This window comes from Mugil cephalus, chromosome 3, assembly GCF_022458985.1.
Source record: "Mugil cephalus isolate CIBA_MC_2020 chromosome 3, CIBA_Mcephalus_1.1, whole genome shotgun sequence".
Classification (NCBI taxonomy): Eukaryota; Metazoa; Chordata; class Actinopteri; order Mugiliformes; family Mugilidae; genus Mugil; species Mugil cephalus.
In genome coordinates this window covers 29,721,046-29,747,961 of record NC_061772.1, presented here as the reverse complement: position 1 = coordinate 29,747,961, position 26,916 = coordinate 29,721,046, and the positions used below count along the sequence as shown (strand labels likewise).

Here is a 26,916-nt window from a genome sequence, read left to right as displayed (position 1 = left end):
ACGTTTACCTTGAAAGACAGAAGAAAAAAGACACTGAAAAACAATGAAGATACAAGTTGTATTATTTCAGCTCCACTTCTCTTCATCAATGTCCAAAAAAAAAAAAGAAAAGAAACAGAACTCGTTTCAAAGACAAACCTTTATCTAAAATCATCTCAATTAGTTTCAGCCAACGAGTTAAACATCATAAAACATGTTCACAAAATCCTAAAAATAACGGCAGTAAATTGCATGGTTTGATGTTTAATCTTATTTGGATTAAACAGACAAAAAAAAATCTTAATAAAAAGTTTCTACTTTTCTTGGCGAGTCTACATCTAGAGAAAGAGAGACACTACCTACAGCGGCCACAAGGTGTCAGCGTTTCATGGTTTCTAAGCACAGAGCCTTGTGAACACGTTCGTGTGAACCTACAGCTTCTACAACACTGAACACTTCTAAACTACAAACAATCCCATACATCCACTTCATTTTATGCAAAAAACAAACAAACGAAAAAAAAACTTCACCCTTTAAAGAAAAGAAATGTTCCTGAAAGGACGAGGGTGGCGCCGTTGAGTTGACCTTCGACACGAGGACGAAAAAAACAAAAAAACAAAAACAAACAAAAAAACAATAAATTACTGAGCTAGAAAAAGTTTTCAACGGGTACAATCATGACAGTGAGCCAGCTCACCACTGAAGCCGATTCCAAAATAAGGCATCGAGACGTTGGTACAAAAAAATAAAGGTGTAACTCTGCTAGCAAACACTTTACAAAAAAAACGAAAGGCCGAGCGATGTCTGACACCGAAACATTACAAAACTACAAAAGAGTTTTTTGTGTGGCTGTAAAGGGTCGACGCCTCGGACACGTCCATGTGATTTGAACAGAGGCCGGATAGAAGCAGCAGGCGGACGAGGACTCGAGTCGTTCTGGGGCAAAAAGATCTAAATAAACTGAATTCATGTGAAACCTTCTGATAAATCTGATAAAGGTCGAATCATATTCATTTTTTAGCTGCTCTTTAAATGCACATGTCGGACTTTGACCTAGAAACACTGGATCCTACAGTTCCCATGATGCACCCCGGTGGTTTTCCCTGCAGCCGCTTTATGACAGATCATCAGAACATCTGAATCTGTAAAGAGGACGTCTGCTTCTCAGACCTGTGGCGACTGATTTTGGGGGAAATTTCTCAGAGGGAAGTGAAATAACTTCATCAGCTAAACTAAGAAATGTTTTTTTTTCTTTTTAGGAAAAAGTTTCTGTAGATGGCGCCGGAGTTTTCTTCTGTTTTACAGTAATAAATGTGATAAATTAATTATCTGGACAAACACAGGACGTTTAATATAATTAAACTAACTTTTGGAAACATTCTGTTATGTAATGTTTCAGTTTCATACTTATTTATTCTTATTTATATTTATTTAGTCTTATCTAGTCTTTATTTAAGTGTAAATCAGATTCGACAGTAAATGATTAATTTTTGACTGAACTAAAGTTATTATAAAACATGTTGTTCTCTCTGCAGGAAACATCGGAGCTTTAACACGATTTATCATCTCAAACTTCACATTTAAACCTACAGACGTCTTATGTCGACTAAACTGGGGAAACTTCTTCATCATTTCATCAAATAAACTAAGAATTAACTGAGAGACGTTGGGGATATGTGAATTATCTGAATTATTTAGTTGCTTTTCTAAAATGTTTGTCAATATTTTTTATTTTCTAAGATATTAAGGTTTTAAGCAGGGCTGTATTTAACCATTAAACCTGGTTGGATTTACATTTTTTAGTAGTTTAGTGGATTCCATCGTGACAAACCAACAGGAAACTAAATGAGTATTAATTCCTATTTTCTTATCTATAAAAAGCAAAAAAAAAGCTCTTTGTTAGACGTCATGAGATCAGAAACCTTCTAACTTCAGATTTTGATGCAGAAAGAGGGCGAACTGAGTCTGAAAACCTGGATAAGTCCTGAGCTCTGCTGTTCTCTGACATAAACCTTTGACCTGGATGTCACAGCTGAATATTTTCCACCTACAGAAGCTGCTGAGTCCCAAACCTAAAGGAAGAAACTGCCTCTAAGCGTTAGCAGGACCAATAATAAAGCGTTTTTCTATTTAACCGTGGAACATGATCCAGTCTTCCTCTGAGTTCTCAGGACGCGTGGCCTCGCGTGGCGTCCGGTTCCTGCTCCGTCTTCCTGACGGAGGTCAGAGCCGAGGCCTGATGCAGCAGCTGAGCCAGGTACGTGTCCTCGTCCCTCTCCGCCGCCGTCAGGCTCTCGGACTGAGCCGGAGCCGGCGGCGGCGCCGATAGAGTCCTGGGGACGACGCGGGAGGACGGGTCGTCGGCGGCGGAGGATGGAGAGAGGCGGCCGTTGGTCTCTGGATGGGAGGAGGGAGCTGCTGCAGCCGGACTCTGGTCCCTCTCCTGGAGCGGCGGCGGCAGAGGCGGGGACGGGCTCCCCGGGGGCTGGTAAGGAGGAGGCCCCGTCAGCGGGGAGCCGTCGGGGGTGAGCAGCGCCCCGCTGTGGATGATGACGGGATCGGGGGAAGGCAGCGGCGCCTCCTCCTCCTCTTTGTCCACGGCTTCCAGGTCCCTGGGGTCCTTGGAGGGGCTCTGGTCTGAGGAGATGGAGTCTGGCTGGTGGGAGATGATGCGGAGGCTCAGACCCGCGGCCGAGGACGACCTCCCTCTGGACGACTGGACCGGACTCAGCAGCACCGGCAGCTCCTGACCCAGCGGCTTCCGAGGAAACTCATCAGGCTTTCCTGAAAATAATGAATAAGATTTTATACGTGGGCGTCTCTCAGAGCGTTTTACAAAAAAATGAAACTGCACTGAAAGCCGTTCTTTGATATGTTTGTGTTGGTTCCTCCTGCACATTTTGTTTCTCCTCTTAATGTCCTGTATGCTTTGTTATGGTATCGATCTGCTCAGTATTCTTTTACTTCAGTGCTTATAAATAAGGGTAAGTTCAGACAGACATGACGCCGTGTACCTGGAGGAGGGAGGTCCAGCTTCATCTTCCTCAGCTCCGTCATGGAGGCCTGCAGCTGCTCCACGATCACGTCGTCGCTGTAGAAGAAGGTCTGGGCGATGCGCTCCTGCAGGAACTCCCTCAGCTCCTCCAGAGACATCTTCAAGAGACGCTCTGCACAGAAACCACAGACACGTCAAAACCCACAGAGCAGCTGCACCATCACTCATCTGATCTGACAGAGCGGTCGACAGCGCGGGTGTTAAACATATGGTCCGCCAGCCCCAAAACCAGCCCTGCAGCATCAATTTGAAAAGGGTGAAAATTACACACAAGTACAACAGCATATAGTATTTTCACTGTATGACAGAGTAATGTATTACAGAGAATCTGTCCAACTAGTGAATGGACCTTCTGATCTGTCCCTCTATGCTGATTGGTTCTGAGCTGGTCATATGTTTCATGGGCGCCATGTTGGATCCATCTAACCAATATTCACCCATAGAGAAGTGGGAATAACAGAGAATAAAGTTGGATTAAAAGTTAAAATATACCACAGGATCAGGAAAACACGGAGGAAACTCCACCTCATCCAGCAAAAATTTAAAAGGAAGAACTGGATGTCAGCTGATTTCTCTCTATTATGTGATGAGGTAAATGTCAATGTCTCTGTTTGACGTTTGTTAAGATTTTATATAGAAAAACAAAGTCACACCATCATTAATGTGAATCTTTATCTCAAAAACACCAAACACCACTTTACACATGAATAAAGTTTGAAGTTAGCCTAGCCTTATGCTAACCTTATGCTAGCCTTATGCTAGCTAGTAATCTAGACTAAAGGCTTAGAAAAATAGCAGCTAGCGTCATATATACTGTGAAACCCATGTGTTCATGTAATTTATGTCCATGTAGATAAACACATTTAACTGACACGTAACTTTACCTCAGTTATTACTAAGTTATCATGGCTAGCATGCTAATGCTAGAATGCTAATGCTATAATGATGATACTAAATAACCTTAAGACTAGTCTAATTTTTTCTGAGTTATTGAACACGGAGACTGAGTAGAAGGTAAACACAGCTCCATGACTGATGAGGTGATTGGGCTACAAAGCATTTTACAGCTCATTTAACATATTTTAAGTAAGTAGACGCTGGGATATTTAAGTGAGGGCCTTTTACATATTAATAACATTTATAGGAACGTTAATGGTGAAAATAAGACATTTATTTCAACATAGAGTTACACTGTAGAATCTAACCTCTGATGTAGCAAACATGGCGCCATGATTTGAGTTGAACAGAATCTCTCTAATATATGACTCTGGTGAGAGTTGTGGCTTCTCAGTGAACCAACCACAAGGTGGCACCAATGTGCAGAAATTACACTTTGAAAAAAATAAATAAATAAAAAAATAAAAAATCTGGTTAAATTCAGGTTGATCCTGAAATGTTTTGTAAAAGGAGAGTTCATAATGTACTAAAACAAAGGGTTTATTTATTTAGAGGTTATTATTCTGTTGTTTTACTGGTTGGACTCTTCACTAATTGGGCCTGAATGGTGTTAAACCTGTGTGAACATCAAAATGACTGTATTTCATTGCTTTATGACGGCGTATGAAGCCTCGTCTTACTCTTGTGTATCTTCAGGATGGTGTAAGACATGGCGGTGAGGAGCCGCTCCCCCTCCAGGATGAAAATGTCCCAGAGCCGAAGCGTCAGGGTGAACGGCGTCTGCAGGATCACAGTAAACACAGCGAGTCAGGGGGTTCGTTCGGTTCTTTCCCAGAACGTCGGGAGGCCGCTCTGAGCCCAGCGACCCCGGCGGGGGCCCGAGAAGTGCTGACAGCGGCCCGGACCTGCCAGACCACCGCCGCCACAGGACTGTGGTTCATGCATGGAGGAGGCTAATAACAGCTTAGCTTGTCAGCTCTTAATGTTCTCCTCTAATGCGAAGCCGCAGGGATCGGGTATCGGCAGGATGGAGCGTCATCAGCTTTGCAGAGATTCTGGGGAATGTGTTTTTGCTTTTCCTCAAAGGTAGTTTAAATCAATGAGTATCTATAGGTGGCGCTCTTTTACTTCTTTACACAAGTTATTAACAGTGACTGCAGGCCAAAAATAGCTGGTCCACTCTTACTCTTGATGATTTCTGTGACAGATTCTCAGATTCTTACGTTAAATGTGATGCATGAAGCTGAAGGTGACATAAAGAGCGTGACATGTCTTCTCACCCTGTCAATGAAACACTGCAGGAACCATTTAGTGCTGTAAATCCCAGCTGACATCTGCTCTCTGTCCTGGATGTGAAGAGAGAAGCAGAGAGAATCAGTAAATCCCATTAAATGTCATCGCGTATCTGACGCCGGTGTCGTGCCTTCGCCCTCATGTTCTCTTATGAAACACATGATCTCACCAGATGTTTCTTCAGCTTGGGGAGGAGTTTGGAAATAATCTGATCATGATGCGTCTGGAAACGCTGAAGTTTTGGGAACCCGGGAACAAAAAAGCCTAAAAACAAAAAAAAAATCAAAATGAAAAGAAGAAGAAGAAAGCAAGACAGAAAGAACAGAGAGGCCGTGTTTAATCCTGCTGCAGAGTCCAGGGCACAGAGTAATCAGTCAGGCCGAAGAGTTGCATCTGGAGCTTGATGTTGTAAACATGGCAGTGAAGGGAGGCGGTTCAGATGAGGTCTCACCATGCATGCCGTGCTTCTGGTCGGTCAGCAGCTGCGACAGCGCCCAGAAGGCGTCTTCCTCGTTCATGTACATGAGCAGCAGGGCGGCGATCTGACTCATGCCCTGGCAGTAGCTCACCTCCTGCAGGACGCAGAGCAGGGAATGAAAAGAGATGCAACATATGTGTGTGTGTGTGTGTGTGTGTGTGTGTGTGTGTGTGTGTGTGCATGATGAAACCTCAGCAACATCTGGTCACATGGCACAAACAAAATGCACACGAAAAAAAAAAAAAAAACCTCTTCATGAATCATTCTATGTGATGCAGCAGCACATACGCCACCAGTCAAAAGTTTGGAGACAACGTCTCATTAAAATGAATGAAAAGCTGTCTCCAAACTTTTGATTGGCGGTGTATGTAGCACAGGATGCTAAAGTTAGCTGCAGGACTTGCAGACGGGTTGTTATCAGGGCTGATATCAACGTGATATTAAAAAAATAAATTTTGAACATCGTGTTAAAAATGCACAGGATAATATTGTTACAGTTAATATCGTAGCTAATTTAGATGTTCTGTTTATCATTTTTATTTTATTTGCAGTTGCAGAGAGAAAATAATATAAAGTTAACTGAAACTATGGAACAAACATCACGCTGTAGTAGAAAAAAAAAGTAATTTCTGCTCAGGAATAAATAAATAAATAAAACTGTGAGGTGAAAGCTGATTATTTGAACGTGTTATGTAACAAAAGAGAAGCGGCTACGTACTGTGTTGTAGACTGAATACGCAGAGAGGACGTGGAAGAGAGACTGCTGCCTGTGGAGGAGAGGAGGAGACTTTTATTTTGAAATTGATTAAACTTTTATTGTTGTTCTTTGTAGAGGACGTGAGGTGGGAACCAGAACATGTAGGACAGAGGAGACTCTGTAGAAAGGTTCGTTCTTGCAGATCCGCTGAGTTCCTGTTAAATATTTTAAGTTTTTGGGTTTTTTTTTTTCCACGCCTGCGCTCTATTAAATTGTCAGTGACGTAATTCTGTCCAGTCTACCCACATCTCTCCCACACTGGTCCAGGTTCAGGCCGAGGTCTGAGCTGCTGCACCAAACACTAACAGAATAAACTGAAGCAGGTTTCTTCTCTCAGACTCATTTCAGCCCACACACGACATCACGTCATCATCTCTACTGTGGATGTTGGATGAACCCTCAGTCCCAGCTGGTTCAAAGATGGTCAAGGAGGTGGAGCAGGAGGTGGACGTCCAGCAACATGTCCTTCATATGGTTCAAAGTGTCCATCCAGTACCAGGCTGGAAACATCTTGATGGTGGCTAACCGCTACTGCTAACATTCATAATTGTCCTGTGTTTGCCACTTCTGTCCACCAAGGCTGCTCTTTCTTTTGCTAATAAACACTGTCCCACAATTTGTTGTGAAAATTCATGGCCCATATTTTAACATGGACAAGAGGAACTGCTGTATATTTATCAGTCCTAGATCTTAAATCTTGACGGAGGCTAACCAGCGCTGCTAACTTTACATTCATTACTGTCCGCCATCTTGGAAAAGATCAAAAGATGAAGCCTTTAACCTCCTGAGACCCTGCGTCCTCATATGGGGACGTTAAGTTTTAGGTTTGTGGCCAAACCTGCTCTAGAAGTTGCTGCTTGATCCCAACTCTTGATGGTGGCTGCAAACTTTTCATACATGTTAACATTATTCAAGGGTTTCTACAGCTACGAGGAAACTGTTTCCCTTTTACTTTATTATTTATTTATTCTGTTTTTATTTAAGTGTATTTATTCCTGTTTATTAGCACCTTTATGCTCCTTCAGTTGTAACTGCACGACATCAAAAAAAAATTAACCTACCTCATCGGACGTCATTTAAGTTTGTTATGGACATTCGTAGACTCCTGATTTTTCCTGTTTGCATCGTAAACTTAATAAGCTCCACCCCCTCACCTGTAGTTTCGTTACACAGGTTTGAGGAGATATCGGCTTTAACATCTTTCTACACTTGTCTTGTTGTGAGGAGTCTATGAGCAGTGCAGGATGTTTCAGAGCAGATCAGTAAACTGTCACATCAGCAGATAATCTGATCGGAGCCTTTGTACGAGGACAGATCCAGATCAGGTTTCTTTAAAGTGAGTCCGAGTCTGAAAATCTATTTCTGGCGAACATCCGACCGAACAACGTACTTGACTCCGAAGCGATCCATGAACATGATGTGCTTCCTGAAGGTCCTGTTGATGTCCAGGTCGATCTGTTTGATCTCTGTAGAGCAGAGTCTGGCCTGCTCCTTCATGTTCTGGGTGGAAAACAGACGAAAACAGCTGATTCAATAACGAGCTTTGATTCCAGATACGTCAGATAAGATAAAACTATTTAGATTATCATTAACAGCTTGAATATACACATTTATCTCATTAAGAGAGAGATGCATTTGGTGTCAAATGTAAATACAGGTTGATTTCATCATTTCCAAATCTTCAGCATGTCTCGTCTCGTGCACTTTGGTAAAAAACCTCTCATTGTTAGCTTAGCCGTTAGCTTACATTATTCCTTGTAGCGAATATTTCTAATAGTTTATGTTGATGTTAAAAGAAATTAAACCGTTAAAAACATCATCTTTAGAAGTGTGAAAATGAATGTGTGAATATGATGCTTAGCATTAGCTTAGCTTCAGTATGTTACCTTCCTGCTAATTTTGCCTTGAATTATTCTTTAAAATAAAGCTTCACATGCAAAACATGAGGAACTTATACAATAATAATAAAAACTACAAACTAAAGACTTTAAGGTAAATTATTGACAACTTCAGGTCTTGTAAACAATGTGATGTTTTTTGAGGGGCGGGGCTTAGCTGGAGGCAAAACATCTCAGACACGAGAATATTTCAACAGACTGTTTTGGCGAGAAAGGACGAGGAAAATGCATATTTTAGAGAATATACTAATACACTCACTCTCCGACACCATGAGTGTTAAAAGTTGACTCTGACTGATATTCACCGACTCCTACACTCTCACTCACTGGATGGACAATTTGACTAAAAGACACAGAGGGGACGAGGTCTGGTCTGTCTTTATCAAGTGAAGCCTCTCCAACAAAGATATTACAAGAAGTAAGAGGAACCACTGTGGAGGGGAACGTAGTAAATACAACATCTGCTTGGACACCCCTGAAACATACAACTAACATTAGTTAGCTAGTGGTTAGCATTAGCATTGTAGCATTAGCATGTAGCACGAATCCCCCAAATAATGATTAACTTAACGTTGTTTCAATCACAATTTATTCCACCACATAACGTTATCAAGGCTGACACTTGGGATGTATTAGATATTAATATAATCTTAATCCTGATATCAAATGTGAGCTGCAAAAAGAAAGTTGTTGTTGATTGTCTTACTCCAATCATTTCTTTTAAACGTGTTCAACCAAAGTCATCTACGACGAGCAGTGGCATTTTTGAGTTAGTGTTTTGCTTTTTCGGTTTTGGGACCAAACATACAGCACTGTTCGCCTCCAGCTTCTCTTTGTTTAGCCTCCAGCTAACGTTGTGACGTCACAGTGACATCGGCCATGAAGGGTCTGTTAAACATAATATTTCTGTTTAATGAGAACTGTTGATACCACTTTTTCAAACCTTAACCTTTTTTATTTGTAATTACGTAACTAAACTTATAATTAGAAATTAGTCTGTATTGACGGCGTGTTACTGAACACAAGCCCTGATTCTTTTTTTCTTTTTTTAAAAAAGTGCTTTACATTGTACATGAGGGCGCGACTCCTTCACTAAATCCTATAAAAACAGTTCCTGTGTTTGCATTTAATTCAAACTCATTCTCCATTATTTGGAGTATGTGGTTGCCTAAAGTCAAACAATGGAAACCATAAAACAAACAGGCACACGTCGATGGAGGAACAGTCTATGTTAGCAGTTTCACCCAGTTTCTTTGTAAGAAACTGGCCTAAAGACGCTAAGTATGGATGCAGCTTCTACTCTGACTCTTAGAATAATGAGAAAATCTTGTATGAAGTTGATATTTTTATTTAATCTCTAACAAATGTGCTCAAAAAGTTACTGCTTTCATCTCCTCTATGTAATCTAATCTTTTTCTGCTGGGAATTTGCTTTTCTTACACTTTTATTTATCTTTGGCCAAGAGCGTGTGTGTGTCCAGTCCAGTCATTTCCGAGCGTTTACCTCATATTTGCCCTCGTTCTCCTTCTTGGCCCTCTCCACGTCCAGCATCAGAGCCCAGGCTCGGCCTCGGAGCTGCAGGGGAATGCCCTTGTAAACCCGTTTCACCATCTGACAGCGAGGAGCAGCAGAGGGAAACATAATCACCGAGAGAACAAGGCTTTTTTGGAGAGCGAACGCTGTGAAGAGTGAGTCACTGGAAAGTTTTAACCGCCTCCGACAACATTCACAGGAACAAAGCTAAAAAGGTTTTCACATTTTATTTATTCACTGAGCAGCGGCGCAGTGAAGCAGGTTTGGATCAAGGAGCTGCTGGGAAAAAATAAAAAATAAAAAAATAAGTGGAGTTTCTGTTTATTTGAGGAGGTGTAAAAGTTCCCAGTTGAACTCCAGTGATTTGTGGCTCCACATGGCAGCGAGCCCTGAGAACGTAACGCTTCTCTTTATCACTGCTGTGTAGGAGAAGTAGAAAATGTCTCAATGTCAGAATTTGTCACTAATTATAGGATAAATAATCAGAGATGATCATTGCAGCATTCAGCACATAAACTACGATAGCGAAGACAGATGAAGAAATACACTAATCCAGATGATTATGCTATCAGAATATGAAAAGAAAACACTTATTTTAAAAACAAACAAAAAAAAAAAGACGGATGGAAGAAATGAGACAGATCCACTGACTCCATAACATAAAGGTGGAAGAACCTTTTTGTGAAGTCACTCATATGTTTCCTGAAGAGCAGTTTGGAGAGTTTGGGCGTCTCCATCTCGGTCAGACTCAAAGATGCTAAAGAAATGGAACTGATTTTATATCAGGCTGTAAACATGTTTATTTCTGGACATTTTTAACATGAGGGTCAATGGGGACAGAAGCATAGACTGTATATAAATATGGATAACGCAACTCATCGTCCAAACTGAACTGAAGCTATTTCTTCCAGGTGCCATGTTGCGACTTTGGAGCCAGAGTCTGATCAGTACGAGCCAAGACATCGATGCCGCGCCCTCACTTTCTCCAGACTCACCCACCTTTTCGTTTAATTAACACTAATCTCTGCTCTACCTGCACCAGCTACAAGGAAATGTGGGATTATTCACTGTATTTGTCACATCCTGTTTCTAAAGCATCAAATAATGAACCAAAATGGACACCTGAACATGCATCTATGTTATATTAACTACATAAAATGAAAGAAACCAAATTGTTTGAGGTGTATTTTAGTGTTTTACGTTGGCCCAAGTCCCGCCCACTAACATGGAGGGGGTGGAGCTTATGACATATACTGCAGTCAGTCACCAGGAGGAGCTCTACTTGCTTTGGCTTCACTTCAGAGGAGCAGCTCCATATTTCTACTGTCTATGGAGACAGCCAGTGCTGCTAACTTTAGATATATACTGAAATTACTGATAAGTTCCCTCGATTCTATTTTATGCATCAGCTTTATCCTGTGCTCTCATAGAGTCGCGTACGCTTCAATGAGATGTACGTTTTAAAACGTCTCATTCGTTCTGCTGCTCTTTTTTCTGGGTTCTTCTCAAACGGTCTTCCTGTTAAAAGTAGGGGTGGGTATTGGCAAAGACTTCACGATAACATTATGATATTCCGATATATTCCAATATTCATTAAATAAACTTTAAATACAGCTTATAGATATTTTTTCCACCCCTAGTTTAAAGGGAGTTTTTCTTTCCACCATCACCTCAGTGCTTGTTCTGGACGTTCAGGATGTTGTCGTTTCGCTGGGCGGATGTTTTGGCATCATCTCATTTGAGTCATATCGATTCCAAATTATTCAGTGAGTGAGCACGAAGGAATTTGTCTTCTCACTGTGGCTGTGACTTGATCGTGTGCTACGTAGAAATGAGCAGACATTTGACATATTTCTCAGCCTCCAGCAGTCAAGTCATTTTAAACAGAGGCTTTTTACTCACCCTGTCACTGTTCTTGTATTTATCCCACTTCTTCACCATCTTCAGCCACTTCTCCGCTCTCTCTATCTCCAGCTGCTTCCGCTGTCAAAGTGAAAAGAAGCCGATGAATAATAATAATAAAAAAACTCCTCTACTGTCTCCACCTGTTTCCTTTCTTTACCTTCTCCTCGTGGGCGGTCGGCGCCGGCAGCTCGTCCTCGCTGAGGGACAAAAAAGAAGACATCCAGGCACAAAATTGAAAGCGACCGCTGAACTGAACAGCGCCACCGTCTGGCGGGAAAATATACTGAGACGCAACGAATGAGAGGAGACTCACTGCATGAAGCCGAACCGGTCGATGACTTTGTAGATGCTGTAGTCAGCATCTTCCCAGGGGTCGATCTCCACCCCGCCCTGCCTGCCCTGGAAAACAGAAAAACAGCCTCACACTTAGATAGATAGACAGACAGACAGACAGACAGACAGACAGACAGACAGATAGATAGATAGATAGATAGATAGATAGATAGATAGATAGATAGATAGATAGATAGATAGATAGATAGATAGATAGATAGATAGATAGATTCTTAACATTATTAACATTTTGCATATTAAGCTTCTCTTCTGCTAACAATATTGCACCTTGCGTGCAGTCGGTGTGTAACATGCAGCCTCGTGATTGGCTCAGCAGTGAAAGGGGCGGGGCCTGCTGTGTACAGGGAGGCTTAGATTGACAGGTCTCGGCTAGAGTGGCGCTATGTGTGAAACGGAGGATGTTGAGACGGCTCCTGTATCTCTGAATGTGTGAAGTGTTGACTGAAAGATAACCTCCATTTATCCCTTTACTAAAATATGATGGATTCGTGTTAATGTCTATTTAAACAAATTTAAATTTTTTGGGGGGGAGTGTCTAATTAACCAATTTACAGCCTCCCTTCAGTACCTCTGCAGACCCCTTATGGGTCATGGACCCCCTGTTGATCTATGTCCTACTGAATTTGGAGGCCAAGTAAACACCTTGTTCTTTTCTTTGTGTTTTTTTGAGTTGTTCTTAAAGTGTTTTTGTGGCTGCATCCTGCTGAGCATGTCTGATGCCATTAAGGAGTGTCATTCCTATGGGGTGGGGGGGTCGGGTCTGGTCTGGTCTGGTCTGGTCTGGTCTGGTCTAGGTGGGTGCTACAAGTCTAAGTAACATCCACATGAATGAATGTCAGGTCCAGACGTTTCCCAGCAGAACACTGAAGTGTCACAAGATGGTTTAAATGTTATTTTCTTCTCCTGTCAGTGGTCATAATGTTGTGGCTGATCGGTGTATATATATAACTATTGTGTACAGTATATATGATAGAAACATAAACGGGGCAAAGTGGGTATGTGTAAATCTACAGTCTGTGACATGTGCTATACTGTGCCGTGTATATAATGGTTCGTGTCTCTTTGCAGTGAGACGACTCCAGGAAGCTTCCACTTAACTTAAAAGAGCTGCTTTACTTTTTACTTCCTCATATGGTTTCACTTCTTCACACACCTTGAGAATAGGTGAAGCTGTGGCTCAGCCTTTAAGGGTCACACATGCACACATAAACTTAAACACTGCAGTTAACACTAAAAGCACTAAAAGCTTCAAACACAAACATTTAAACGAATGTAATCGGGCTGAGGTGAAGCAGCCAAGTCAAACATGCGCTCAGAGTCTAGAAGTAATGTTTAAATCATGGAAAATCCATTTAGGCAACAATCTGGTCCCGGTGTTGACATAACAGAGAGGGAACTAATCCTCAGACGGGCCGGCTGAGAGGCTTCTCACTCTGAATAACAACAGCGCTGTGTGGCTGGTTGGCTGCCTCCTGTCTGGAGAGCAGCCAATGGGCACGGTGGGGGGGTCGGCATGAGCGCACAGGAAGAGCAGAGCAGAGCTTCATCGCGACTGAGGCACTCGGAGTGATGTCAGCATCATGCGAGTGAGAGGAGCTAAAAATACTTTCTCATCGAGGCTGTGTGGCATCGCAGAGACAAGACTCTTTAATTAAAAAATAAAAAATAACAGAATGAACGACTGAGTTTTTATGAGCACAAAGAGTCTGTGTATGTCTTGGTCTTTGGATTTTCTTTCAGAGTCTAAGACTGGGTGTGGCTCATTTTTCTTTTTTTTAATAAAAATAAAATAATACATGCATATGTCTCAAAGTAAATTAATTAAAGGATCGTTTTTGGCTCCATAGAGAAGTTGCAAAGAGCGGATCTTATCACCTATAGTGCAGCCTCCAGCCACCAGGGGGAGCTCTACTTGCTTTGGCTTCACTTTAGAGGAGCAGTTCCCTATTTCTACTGTCTATGGGGACAGCCAGTGCTGTTAACTTTAGATATATACTGAAATTACTGAAAAGTTCCATCCATTCTATTTTATTTGTTATCTCTCACACGCATCAGCTTTATCCTGTAATAGAGGCACGAATGCTTTAGTGAGATGTTTTTTTTTTTTGTGACGCCAATTTCAACACCTTGGTTTCGATACCGGTTCCAGAACGATTTTGGATACCAGAAGTTTTAAAACCAGTTTAAACAACAACAGAAACACATTGGCATTTCAGCACAAAACATTATTTTTTTTTCAGTTTTACTGGTGATTCAAAAATCTAAATTAACATGAATATCGTTACATCTTTTGTCACAACATGCCAACGTGTGACACTATGTTAGTAGCGTCTGTGGCTAAGTTTCCCTCTGATTCCACGTTACACCAGAGACTTTAGATCTTGACCCACGTATAAAAAATGATGACTGACTCACAATGGTTAATATTTGCTTTCTATGATACTGGAATTCCGGTGCTGAAGGATAATTTATTTTTTGATCTTCGATAAACTAGAAACGTATCGAAGTTCGGTCCCCAGCCCTAGAGACTGAACGATGAGTGTCAAACCTAAACGTTTCTCTTGTGTTAAAAATAACTGTCGACAACAGGATGAGATTAAAGACGACACAGTGGGTGAAGAGCAGCTTTCAGAGAAATCCAGCGACCCGAGGTGCAGCTATAGTTACGAGACTCAAAGTTCTTCCGGTTGCATGAAGCTAAAGTTGCTAAACTGCTTGTGTCTAGTCCTATTTACAAAAAAATAAATGCATATTTCTCAAAGTAAATTAATTAAAGGATCGTGTTTTAGCTCCATAGAGAAGCTGCAAAGAAAATCAATTTCACAGATTTGTCTGCAAATGTTTGCAGGAGCACAGTCTGTTTCCAGCAAAACTTTGTGTCTGTTCATTCCTCTTCCAGCGTAGACTTCAAGTTAAAGATGCTGCAGCCTGCGTTTCTCCATCATCACCATCATCATCATCATCATCATCATCATATGCAGATTTTAAGGGATGTTGCATTGGGATTCAGAAATAAATCTTTCTTTTAATGGGAAAACGTAACATTTACGTCTATTTTCTGGCCTCTGCTTTAGACACAACAACCCGACATCAAAAACACTGACAACAAAAGAGGCCGACTGGGACACCGCCTCACGTCTCCAACCAAAACTACAAAGTTGTACCAAGACAAGATAACACTCCGTACCAGCAGGAGGCAGGAATGTGTAGTCGTCAATCAAAAGGGGAAACAGGAAGAGCTTCTGTTAGCTTCCAGGATGGGAAGCAAGGACAAGCTAATATCTGGTGTGAGGCTAGGAAGCTAAGAGGAGCTACTTATAGCTCTGAGGCTAGGAAGCTAAGAGGAGCTACTTTTAGCTCTGAGGCTAGGAAGCTAAGAGGAGCTACTTTTAGCTCTGAGGCTAGGAAGCTAGGTCCTCATGCCATCTGAAATACTACATTATATTTATATTGTAGTATCTCATAGACACTTACAGAGATTGAATATATTTTATATTCATATATATATTTTTTAATATATTTATACCTTTATAAACACCTGACCTCAAGCTGCTACTAAAGATCACTGACAAACAAAAATTGTGTTGTAACTTGTGTGCAGTGACAATAAAGTTCTTCTATCTATCAAGATGCAAACCACCATTAACTGTCTGACAACGGACCAATCAGCCTGGTGCATCACGACCTTTAAGAGGCTGAAGTTTAACTTCACAAATCGTTCATTTTCACGAGAAACGGGTCTGTTCTCTTAGAGTTTAACAAAGATATCAGCTCCTACATATTTTAGACGGACATTCTTTTCCATTATCAGTTCTGCATTTTGTTTGCCAGATATTCAAATGAACAACTGTCTTCATGGACAAAAAAAAAAAAAACTCCATTTCCAGCTGTGTGAAGCAACACAATTCCAATAAAACCAGACCAAAGTAGCAACTTGCTGCTACCAACACCAGCTTTAGCACTGGAGCAAAGCTCCAACACCACCTGGAGTTGTCGTAGAGTTGTCGTAGATTTGTCGTAGAGTTGTCGTAGAGTTGTAAACACTGTGCTGTAACAGTGAGAAGGAGCCAGGGAGCAGCTTGTTCAGGAGAAGGGAGGTGAGGCCGGGCTGTCGTACGGACATAAACCTCCTGTATCTGGGACAGACGTTCACCCGGAGTCCTCCTGAGAGTACACAGCTGTGGTTTGGGGTCAGTCTCTGCACAGTGATGTTTCATGTAACCCGGAAACCAGCGTCCACACGCACAAAACACCACGGCCGGGAGCTCAGCCAGTCAAGTGTCAAGTCAATTGCTGCACAGTGTGTCACAGTTGTTGCTATGGCCAGATGGCGCAAACCCCTCCAATGTCACCCCCCGTCGCCCCGCTGCTCCGGGCTGCCGAGCTAAATTTAACCCCCGTACGCTGCCGTGCCGTACGACACACACACACACACACACACACACACACACACACACACACACACACACACACACACACACACACCAGCTCAGCTCCACATCAGCACATTCACCACGCGTCCTGCAGCCCGGAGCAGCATTCATAATCATTGCAGGTTATATTTTGACACGCAATCAAACAGAGTCAGCAGATGCCGTCCCATGCAGGAGAGGAGTTTGTTTCATCGCTTTAAATATCACGACTAAAAATACTACAACACACCGTGCTATTAATGGTACTTCAAGTCACATCCAACAACCCACAAACACCTTCACTGCCCTCCTCACATGCACAAACGCACATTTGTCCGTCTCAGAGTGTCCATTGGTGTTTTTTAACCAGCAAATCAACCACGTGTGAACTCTTCCTCCTACACACAAATAATACACAACACAATGACATGATGAAGACGTGCTGAAAGCCTACGTGACACATTTAAAGTGAAGATAAAAGCTCAGGATCCTAAAAACCCTGGGATTGTTGCGGAAGGTGGAAACTCACCGTAGCATATTTCAAGATGATGTCGGCCCGTTCCTCTGCTATTAGAGTCTCAACGTCTTTCTTCATGTCAATATCTGCAGGAGGACAGAGAGACTTGTATGAGCTGGAGAACAACAACTGAACATGACTCATGAAAAAAAAGAAAAAAGAAGAGACAGAGAGAACCCAGCTGATAGATGTGGGCGACTTCTGGCCCTCGAACCGACAGCGCTAGGTGGTAAATAATGACTTCATCAGAGGGAATAAAGTACAGGAGCTTGTGGGCAGCGCAGCAGTGTCATAGACGGTGTGTGTAGAACAGCAGCCGTAAGAAATAAATTAGAAACAAACCAGCTGGGGAGCAGGGAGCAGCTAGTATGGTCTGTTGGGTTTTTAATTTTGGGTGGATGGGTACCGGGATGGTTTTAGTGATAAATAGTTGAATATAAGTTCTTAAATTCTTTATTTGTAAAGCTGAATGTTCAGGTGATATCTGTTGTGTTAGTAGATCCATTAAAGCCAGTGTGTACTGTTAGTTGAGTAGTATTGTTTTCTTGGCGATGGTTAGGTAGTAGTAGGGCTGTTATGATTTGTCTGTGTTGAGTGTGTCCAGATTTCCAAGTATAGATACAGACAGTGGATGTTGCAGCCAGTAAACTGAGATAGTGTGATGGTTACTGTTGGTGGGCAAGTCCAGAATACATGGAGGTAATCATCTGTACAGTGAGTGCATGTGTCTGTGGTAGTTTATCCCATTAAGTGCATTTTGTGCTGTGTAATGTTTGTTCTATGGATGATTTTATTATGTTGTATTAGTCTTACGTTGGTGTTCCTGGACACATTGAAGACTGTTTAGCTCTAACTGTGGGCGGCGCTAGCATCTGCACCAAACTAAGACCAAGACTAAACAAAGACGACCAAAAATGGCAGAACCAAAGAAAACCAAAAGACAGGTCGCCACTCATCCCTGTAGCTTCTTCAGGTCTGAGAGACTAGGGGGAAGTTGAGGTTTAAATGGGAAACCTTTGTGGATAAAACCATTAGAAACTTGTTTGACTTGACCTCAACTTCCCTCCAGTCTCTCAGACCTGAAGAAGCTACTCGGATGAAACATCTTCAAGATATTCTAAGGTTCATTAGCTTTTCTCTAAGCGTCCTCTGGATATAAACCATGACCTGGATGACTGAGAACCTTCACAGACAGTGAGTGCACACAACGACACTATGAAACCAAACGTCAGACTTATTACTAACAGCAGAAAGTACAGGAAATGGCAGCTGGTCTAAAAGCTCTGCTGTATTTTTTTCCCATGCTAACAAAACACAGGAGAATGCAACAACAGAAAGTGCTGAGGTCCTAAAGTCATTCCCTGACACGGGAAACCATCCTCAGATGGCGACTTCAAAGAAAAGCACCTTGATAAAATAAGAAAAGGAATTCGTTCAACACTGTTGTGCAATGATTTGATCGACTGCATGTGATGAGAGATTCCAGAGACACCGAACAGCTGTTCACTTTTTTTTTATTGTGAAAAGAGCTTGAACCCTCCCACCCCCTCAGTGAACCATCAACCTGCACCTCCACCTCCACAAACCAGCGTCCTACATGATGACAGCTGCCTCCAACGTCTCATCTGACTGTACAGTTAGCGATTAGCATGTGACGGCTAACAGTATGTAAAAAAAAAAAAAAAAAGACTATTAGTGGTGTAATATCATCAGCATGTATCCGAGCTGCTTTTGTGTCTAATCAAACAATGAACCCGGAGCCAGCTGGAGGATTCCTGTCACATCATCCCCAAACAAAGCAGTGAGGGTTTTAATCCTCGCTTAAGCTACACCCTCCGAACGCAACTACACCACTGACAGGACCCCGGGGAGGGGGGCAATCTGCACACGCAAAGCATCTGGATTAGAAATATCTCCAGAGAAGGATTATGCAGAGGAAGTCTGTTATTCCTAAAGCTGGAAGAAAGACAAACAAACAAAAAAAAAAAGCTGGAGGATCTTCAACCAGACCAGCAGACAGCAGGAGGCCCCATAAAGACACGGGTGAATCCTTCGCTGGTTTTAGTGGTTCGTTAACGCCACGATGAGCATGTGGCTGCTCTGAAGGTGTAGATATGAAATGATATGAACCAGCTGTGCACCAGTGATTAATAATAATGGAAGTTGTGTCATTAATTTTATCAGCTAACCTCCAAAAACGGATCAAACTACGACCACTGAGGTGACAGAGTCATCCTAGTCTGAGCTTCCTCCACCCACTGTTTGTTTGTGACAGAAAGTTGTTCTGGACTCTGCTCCTGCAAAGATCTGTCGGGCCAATCAGATCGCTTGGGGGCGGAGCCTCTACACCTCATCTACATGCCTTGAAGAAAGGTAAATGTCCCGTCCATAATGGCTTCAAACATCCAGCACTGGGTCAGTCAGATATGATGTCCTCATGTTAAGTATCAGCTGATATTTAATGTCCTAGAGTTGGTCTCCTGTAGCTTCCTAAAGTCCGTCCTCGTCTTCTCCTACAGTCGTCTGGATTCAGTCCGATGAATCTTTCTTCCAGTCAGAGTTAACGTGGAGAGAGGAACTCGTACCTCGTGTTCTCTGCTCCACAAATGTTCTTCCACACGTCAGACGTGTTTATTCACGTGATTTTACTTCTTCTTCATTTTTTGGGGGGAGTTTTGACGCTAGCCAGCTCCCATTAAACCAGAAGAGGAAGAAGAGGTTTTGAGGGTAGGGGGATGTGGTTTTGGTTTATGGCAGACCTAAAAGAAATAACTACAAAAGCCCGACACCGACCTGATCATTTTAAAAACGCCTGAGTCGGAGCCAATACAAGAATGCAGACGAAAGCCGTGACGTCGTTAACGTCGTCAATAATATCTAGAGAGTGAATTCACCACGTTCCTCTCAGGAGGTTGGGGGGCTTTTCATCAAAACTGGGCTCAGTCTGAGCATCATCCACCCAGTTTGTGGGTTTCTTTTCCCCAGACATGGTGTCTGAATGTGGGTTAACCAGGTTGAATAATTCAGGCCTCCTGTCTGGCTGATGGTCAGTGACACAGTTAAAGGAGACAGAAGAAGCTTCTCTACACCAGCTCTTCAGTCGCCTGGTCCACATCTATTCATCAATGGTTAATATCTTCATTTATTTTGTGATTAAGCCCAAAACTGTTTAGTTCTCAAACAGAGAAACTACTAGCGCTGGGTATCACCACTGGTTTCCTGAATCAGTTCAATTCAGATTTAATATCAATCCATTAGAGATATTTCAGTTGTTACATTTTCATTTAAAACTGAGATTTGTGGCGTCTCTGGCTTCTCATAGTTCACGTGTCTTTGCTCTTGTCCTGCTCTTCTCTGTCCTCATACGTTTTAATTGCAGCTTTTGTCATGTGTTGGATCTTCCTTCCAACATCATCTAATGATCTCGATGTCAGATCTTGCAAGATTTGTCCTGTGAAACCAGGAACGCTGCAAGATCTCTAATGACAGGATGCAGAAGACGACGTATACGTATTAATAATGAGAAGAAGAAGAAGAAGAATTGCTGCAGATTTTGGGGAATTGATCAATTTCAAACTCAGCCCTTGAAATCTTTGGTTGATTAGACATTCAGACAGATTTAAATTTCTTTAAATACACATAAACATGAATCCAACATATTTTAGTAAAGAGATAAATGGAGGCAGAAGGTGTCAACAGTCACCGTTAACATTAGCACAAGAGAAGCTAACAGTGTAGCTCCCATCAGTCAACTACTGAGGCCAAAATGGATCATTTTATCACTAGAGCAAAAAACAGAAATAAACAAATTAATATTTTTTGAATAACTTAATTTTGATGCAGAATGTATATTTAGTTGAATATAGAAGACGTATAGTATGTAGGAGGGTCCCTACTGTTTTCAGCGCAGACATTAAACCCACAGCTTCTCTTTTTCCCCGCGTCCCTTTTCCACTCTGCTTTTTGCATATTGCATAAAGTCTGAAACATCAGACGTCTGAAAACCATAACGCGCTCGGATATTGACATTCTAGATGTTTCACAGAGATTCCTCAGATACTGAAACGCTCTGGCGCTGGTCGCGCTGATCTAACACAGACTGGATTTCAGTCCCGTCAGCAAAGATTTACTGCATTATAAATTCTGTGGAAAGTGTTTAAAAAGTGCAATATATATCAGGCCTGGCCCCCGCGGAGGTTCACGTAGGAAGGCTGATAGCTTACAGAAGCTTTAAATATGAGCCGTCATCTGAAGCATATGGCAGCGGCTGCATGTGGTCAGCGCACTAAATCACAGACGAGCTCTGGCTGGAGTCCCAGGACGGAGGGAGGAGGCCCAAAGTGGGGGGAGAGCGCGGAGGCCGGGCGGCTCCCCTTTACTCTACCTGACTGGAGGACACGCTTCCCTCGGTGCCGAGGACTCAAACTAAACGTCCTTAAGTCTGGACTTCATTAAACAAACTACATCACAGAGTGGAGACATGGGATTTGGACCTGACTGGGATTTTGGCAGACGTGCGTTCTGCTCAGAGGTCGGATTGTTTAAAGTGGGGGAATCGCGTTTTCGTAAAACTACTGGAGCTTTGGTTGCTGCAGACACTTCTCATTTCCTGATTTTGCTTTCATACGTAGAACCCGCTCTGCCAGGATGCAGATTTAAAACACGCTAAACAGAAAAACTTGCAGCCTTGTTATTAAGCAGGATGAAATTCAGAGCGAACACGCGCTCGTCAGTTTAATATCACGTTAGGAGCTTTGGAAAGAATCTTTTAAGAAGGGATGCAGATTTTCTACGACTGAAACCTAAGAAATCCCAAATTCTGACTCTCATCCCAACAAAGTCTCGGCTCAGACTCAGACACAGACTTAAAAACACTTGAAAATGTAAGACTCGTCTGGAAAGAAGGAAAAGAACTGATCCCAACAAAGAGTTTCTGCATTCTGTTGGGTTTGTGTGAAGCATCTAAACGCCTTTAACAATGATTCTCTGTGTATATTTTGTATTCATCAGTTCTCTTTCAGCTTCTGTGTTTGTGTTTTTGCCCTTTGATTAATACAAAGATGTCCGCATGAGGATGTGGAAGAAATTTTCACAATTAATTAACAAACTAAGTCACTTTTAGTCTAATTTTTCCATTTTACTTGAGGAACTCCTCGTATTTTCATTCTACTGATAATCCACCACATTTCAGACAGAAAATCTATAAATTAAAGTTCCCACTAGTTTCTAAAACGATGAACACACATAAATGTGAAGGTTTTCCTCTTCTCTTGGTCCAAACGTTATGACCAGTCAAACAGTATTTTTGTGTGTTGGCTGGTTGATAAAATAACTGGTGGATTGATCAGTTATGACGATAATCTGCAATAACAGCCTCGAAATAACTGCTGCACTTTGTCCAGATAAAAGATTCTGATGATATTTAGATACTAAAACATGAGCAAACAGCTGTAACTGGAGGCATCGTTTCCTTCTTAATCAGGCGAATGCTGTCACATGAGGTCAGCGCCATCGGAGCATCAGCCATCGGAGCATCATGCCTTTAGTCTGCAGCATGTTTTAACTGAGTGGCTTCAGTTATTGTGCAATTAATTTAATTACTATGGATCGATACAGACCCAGAGGGACTCCCTCTGCGATTTGAAACCTGCTCTGCACAGCAGGCTCTCATTGATTTTTTCCCCCTTAACAAATAAAAGAATTAATCAACTAAGAAACAGTAACAAAAAACCTTAAAACATATTTTTTTAAAAATCAGCTCCACATTAATGCATGAGTTATTATAATGTAATAATAGAACATTTCCTGCAGAATTAGTCCTCTGCAGTTTCCTTTTAGTTAATATCTGTAATATTAATAAAGCAGAATCTGACTGTTCTGTTCAGTAGAACTTCATTGTGTTTTTAAAGCAGCAGCAGCTCCTCTCAGGCCTGCTGGGACATCTGAGCTCCATCTGAGGGACATGTCCATGTCCAGGAGGACGCCTCCAGACATGTCCATGTCTACGTGATAATAAACCACACAGAAGGTCGTTTTCTGAAGCTTAACAAACCCACAGCGCGATTACAGAGATGATGATGATGACAATGATGATGATGATGATGATGATGATGGGCCGCTGGCGATGCTACAACCTCACGCGAGATCTCTTTATTCTAATGAGAATAACAAAGAAAAGCAGGAGAAATAGCCCGTAAAGCAGAGCGTGATTACCGTGTTTCTCCGGTGTATTTCTGCGCTATCCGTGCAGGAACACAGCTCCGCGTCCTCTGGGCATTCTCCGGGGGAAAGTGAAGCTCCAGCGGCGGCGGCGGCAGCGGGACAGGACCGGACGAAGCACCGGGGGCTGGCGAACAATAGCCTCCTCACCGTCAGTCCATAGGTTAACATCAGACACGCACACACGCACAGTACAGGAGAGGGACAGAGCAGCTCCGGGTTCGGGGTCCCAGTCTCAGAGGCGGAGGAGGAGGAGGCGGAGGAGGAGGAGGAGGAGGAGGAGGAGGCGCACTGAGCAGGCGCCGCAGCGTGGCACCCGTCAGCCGTGTGGGTGCCGTAAAGATGCGGCCTTAAAGACACAGAAACCTCCAGGTCCGGAGCGCACGATCAGCGCTCAGTCACAGTCTGGCCTTTCCTCTGGCGACACCTGCTGGAAGAAACGCGGCGGTGCAGGGACGGAGGAGTTTAGAGTCAAACACTTGGAATTCAATGAATGTTTATTTATTTTGAACTAAAATAAAAAGTAAAAAAGGAGCATGAAGAAGTAACTCATTAACTTATTAACTCCCACCACATCATCACCCTATGATTTACTGCAATATCACATGTCCCTCTATATAAAGAATGGATTTAATATGAGATGCATTCAATATACAGCAGATAATTATCCAATAACTAATCAATAATAAGTATAGAAATGTATATTACTGCTATAAATATATTATACATGTACATATATCAATAATGAATTGATCTAATAAACAATAGCATGTATGACACTAATTACTGTAATAATTATGGTTTTGTTCTTATTATTTTGCTTTGTTTTCACCTCTGTTTGACTTTGTTTCCGGTTATTACTTCATCTCTTATTCAGGTTTTTCTCATTTAAGATAACTGTTGTTTTTTGTTTTTGTATGAAAATGTTATTTGTCATTTGATATGAATTTTATCTGCATACTTGTATTTTAATGTGACCCCAGGAAGAACAGTCGCTGCTGAGTCAGTGACTAATTTGGACCAGAAATAAAGAAGCAGAGGAACAAACAGCGGCCGACCACAGTGTCTAATCTGGACCACAACATGTGCAAAGTGTGAAAATTAAGATAAGATAAATGTCTTCGGGTAGTGACAGTGACAATGTGAGAGAATACTGTTGTAAATAAGCTGAATTATAGCAGAGACGCTACGTAGCGTCCACAATCTCTAATAAATACATAGAACTACACAGTCAGGACAAGACAACACAATAATAAAGTACAGATCGGACAATGATCAAGGTATAAATGATACAGGAAGAATATGTGGGACATTCGCTTATTGTGGAGAGAAGACTGAACGTTACCTCTGTCTGTGTGTCTGCTGAGACCAGGGACTAAACAAGAGACAGACACGAGTCCTGATTACAAAGGTTTTTCTTAAGATATTTCATTTATTTTTAAAGGATAGTTTATTAAATGTAAACATTGTTCCAACTTATTTATTCATCTTTGCACTAAAACCAATAGAAAATAGAAAAAACTCTGGAGTTGTCGTTGCTTATTATTCTGTTATGTTACTGTTTATTTACGTTGAAGTTTTTGCCATTAATTAAATGAATGATTAAATATATCACATTATTCATCATCTGTCTTAAACATTGATCTTTTTGTAAATGAATCTTTCTTTCTACACCAACTAAATACATTTATTTCAGCACAAATCTGTAATATGTAATGAAATAAATACATCATGACATTTAATTAAATTAAGGCATCATCAATTATAATGTTTTCATTGAATGACCTCATTCTGTGAAAGTACTTCTACTTTGGATACATTATGGTATTTATGTGTATTTTAAGGCTTTTATCTTGCAAAACCATTTCTACTTGTGAGACTAAAATACTTCTTACACCAGTGTCTAATTATAATATTTACATGAAACTAAAGTTTACCTGGAAACCACCGGGTCCATGGACCATCTAGGTTTGAAATAAAGGGCAGGTAAAATAATTCACATCACGTCGATTTATTAAGAAGCCTTCAACTCACAGCAAAACATGGTGTACGAGTACAGCTTAAAAAAATATAAAGTATAATAATGCTAAGCTAACGAGTGGTAAGAAACAACCAGGCAGCAGCAGAGACACGTTACTTCATTTAAGTTGTGTGTAAATGAATAAAATCTGTCACTGATCTGATTCACACAAACGATGGAATGACTCGAGATCAAAAGGGTCAAAAGCTTGTTCAGATAATTACGATTTCAAATCAAATATATATATATAATATGTGTGCAAACAATTAGTGGCCAAGCGCTGAGGTTATAAAATCAGTGCAAACAGAATAATTTGACAAAAATTCACAACACACCACTGTGATCAGCACGTCCACAGGTTCAAAACACAAAAATAAAACCTTCCCTTCGTATCTCAAGATTTTCCCTGATTCAAAATACAAAAACCAAACTGTGGAAAGTTAAATGAATGAGTTGTTTTGATCTAATGTGTTTTACAGATGCAGCTTATTTGTGTGACTTCTCAAAGGTCTGTGCACGGAGACCAACGTCACGGATTCTGTTCGCATTAAGAAATTCATTAAAAAAAGAAAAGGAATAAAAAAAAGGCCTCAAAGTAACAATTTACTCTAGAAGAGCTTCAAACTATGTCTTCAATGTGCTTCTGAAACACAAAAAATGTCTCACAACAACAACAACAACAACAAGCAAACGACAAAAGTGGTGAAACAGAAAAATCCAAAGTCAAGGACTGAAGCAAAAAATAATAAATGTCAGCAATAAAACACTTTTAAATGTTAGAAATGTGTGTCAGCTGGAGAACTCTGATTCTTTTAGTGGACATCTTGGATTGGGTCCTTTTTTTCCCTAGTATAATAAACCCCTTCACAGTTTGTAAACAGTGTGATGGTTTTTGAGGGGCGGGGCTTAACTGGAGGCAAAACATCTCAAAGACTATAGATTATAAACGCCAATTAGCATATTTCATGTTTTGCCAATAATGGATGAGAGAATATACTAATATACTCACTCCCTGAGAACATGAGTGTTATTTAAAAAAAAAAATAAATAAAATAAAAATTGACCAGAGGGGACGAAGTCTGGTCTGTCTTTATCAAGTGAAGCTTCTCCAACAAAGATATTACAAGAAGTAAGTGGAACCACTGTGGAGTGTAACGTAGTAAATGCAACTTCTGCTTGGACGCCCCTGAAACATACAGCTAACGATGTGTTAGCTAGTGGTTAGCATTAGCATGTATTAAGAATCCTCCAAATAATGATTAACTTAATGTGATTTCAGTCACAGTTTTGATCCATAACGTTATCCAGGTTGAAACTGATTAAGTATAAGATATTAATCTGACCTGATATTAAATGTGTGTGTTTCACTTCGATCTTTCCTTTTAATCACCTTCAAGCAAAGTCGACTTTTTTTTTTGAAAGTGACAGTGTTTGATTCCAGCTTCCCTCTGTTTTGCCTCCAGCTAACGCCAGACGTCACAGTGACGGAGGCCGTGAAGGGTCTATTCTTAGTGCGCATCCAAAACATGAGTCAGCGAGGCTGGATTTTCTAATGGGTGAAGTGGGAAACATAAAGGTTCAGGATAGATTATAATTATA

General features: G+C 41.4%; 1 protein-coding gene across 2 annotated transcripts; it reads right to left on the bottom strand.

The window, feature by feature from the left end:
* Positions 1–121: 121 nt before the first annotated feature.
* Positions 122–26,431, bottom strand: LOC125005038 (USP6 N-terminal-like protein). 2 transcript variants are annotated; one of them, XM_047579976.1, is made up of 15 exons: positions 23,292–26,431; positions 17,091–17,164; positions 16,891–16,959; positions 12,109–12,194; positions 11,953–11,992; positions 11,793–11,873; positions 9,861–9,968; positions 7,850–7,959; positions 6,421–6,469; positions 5,676–5,796; positions 5,394–5,488; positions 5,212–5,277; positions 4,612–4,711; positions 2,994–3,146; positions 122–2,763 (listed from the first exon to the last, which is right to left on the bottom strand). In XM_047579976.1, exons 3-15 carry the CDS (start codon positions 16,912–16,914, stop codon positions 2,147–2,149), a joined length of 1,650 nt encoding a protein of 549 aa, XP_047435932.1. In that variant the 5' UTR covers positions 16,915–16,959; positions 17,091–17,164; positions 23,292–26,431; the 3' UTR covers positions 122–2,146. The 2 variants fall into 2 exon arrangements, with proteins under 2 accessions (XP_047435932.1, XP_047435931.1); XM_047579975.1 differs by lacking the exon at positions 16,891–16,959.
* Between the last annotated feature and the right edge of the window lie 485 nt (positions 26,432–26,916).

Bases quoted from the DNA above. Each gene is read 5' to 3' on its own strand.
- LOC125005038 (XM_047579975.1), bottom strand. From the start codon at position 17,156: ATGAAGAAAGACGTTGAGACTCTAATAGCAGAGGAACGGGCCGACATC. The intron at 7,960-9,860 runs GTAAACGCTCGG...TTTTCCACCCAG, and splicing joins AGAACGAGGGCAAATATGAG to AACATGAAGGAGCAGGCCAG. The intron at 5,489-5,675 runs GTGAGACCTCAT...TTTTGTTTTTAG, and splicing joins CCAGAAGCACGGCATGCATG to GCTTTTTTGTTCCCGGGTTC.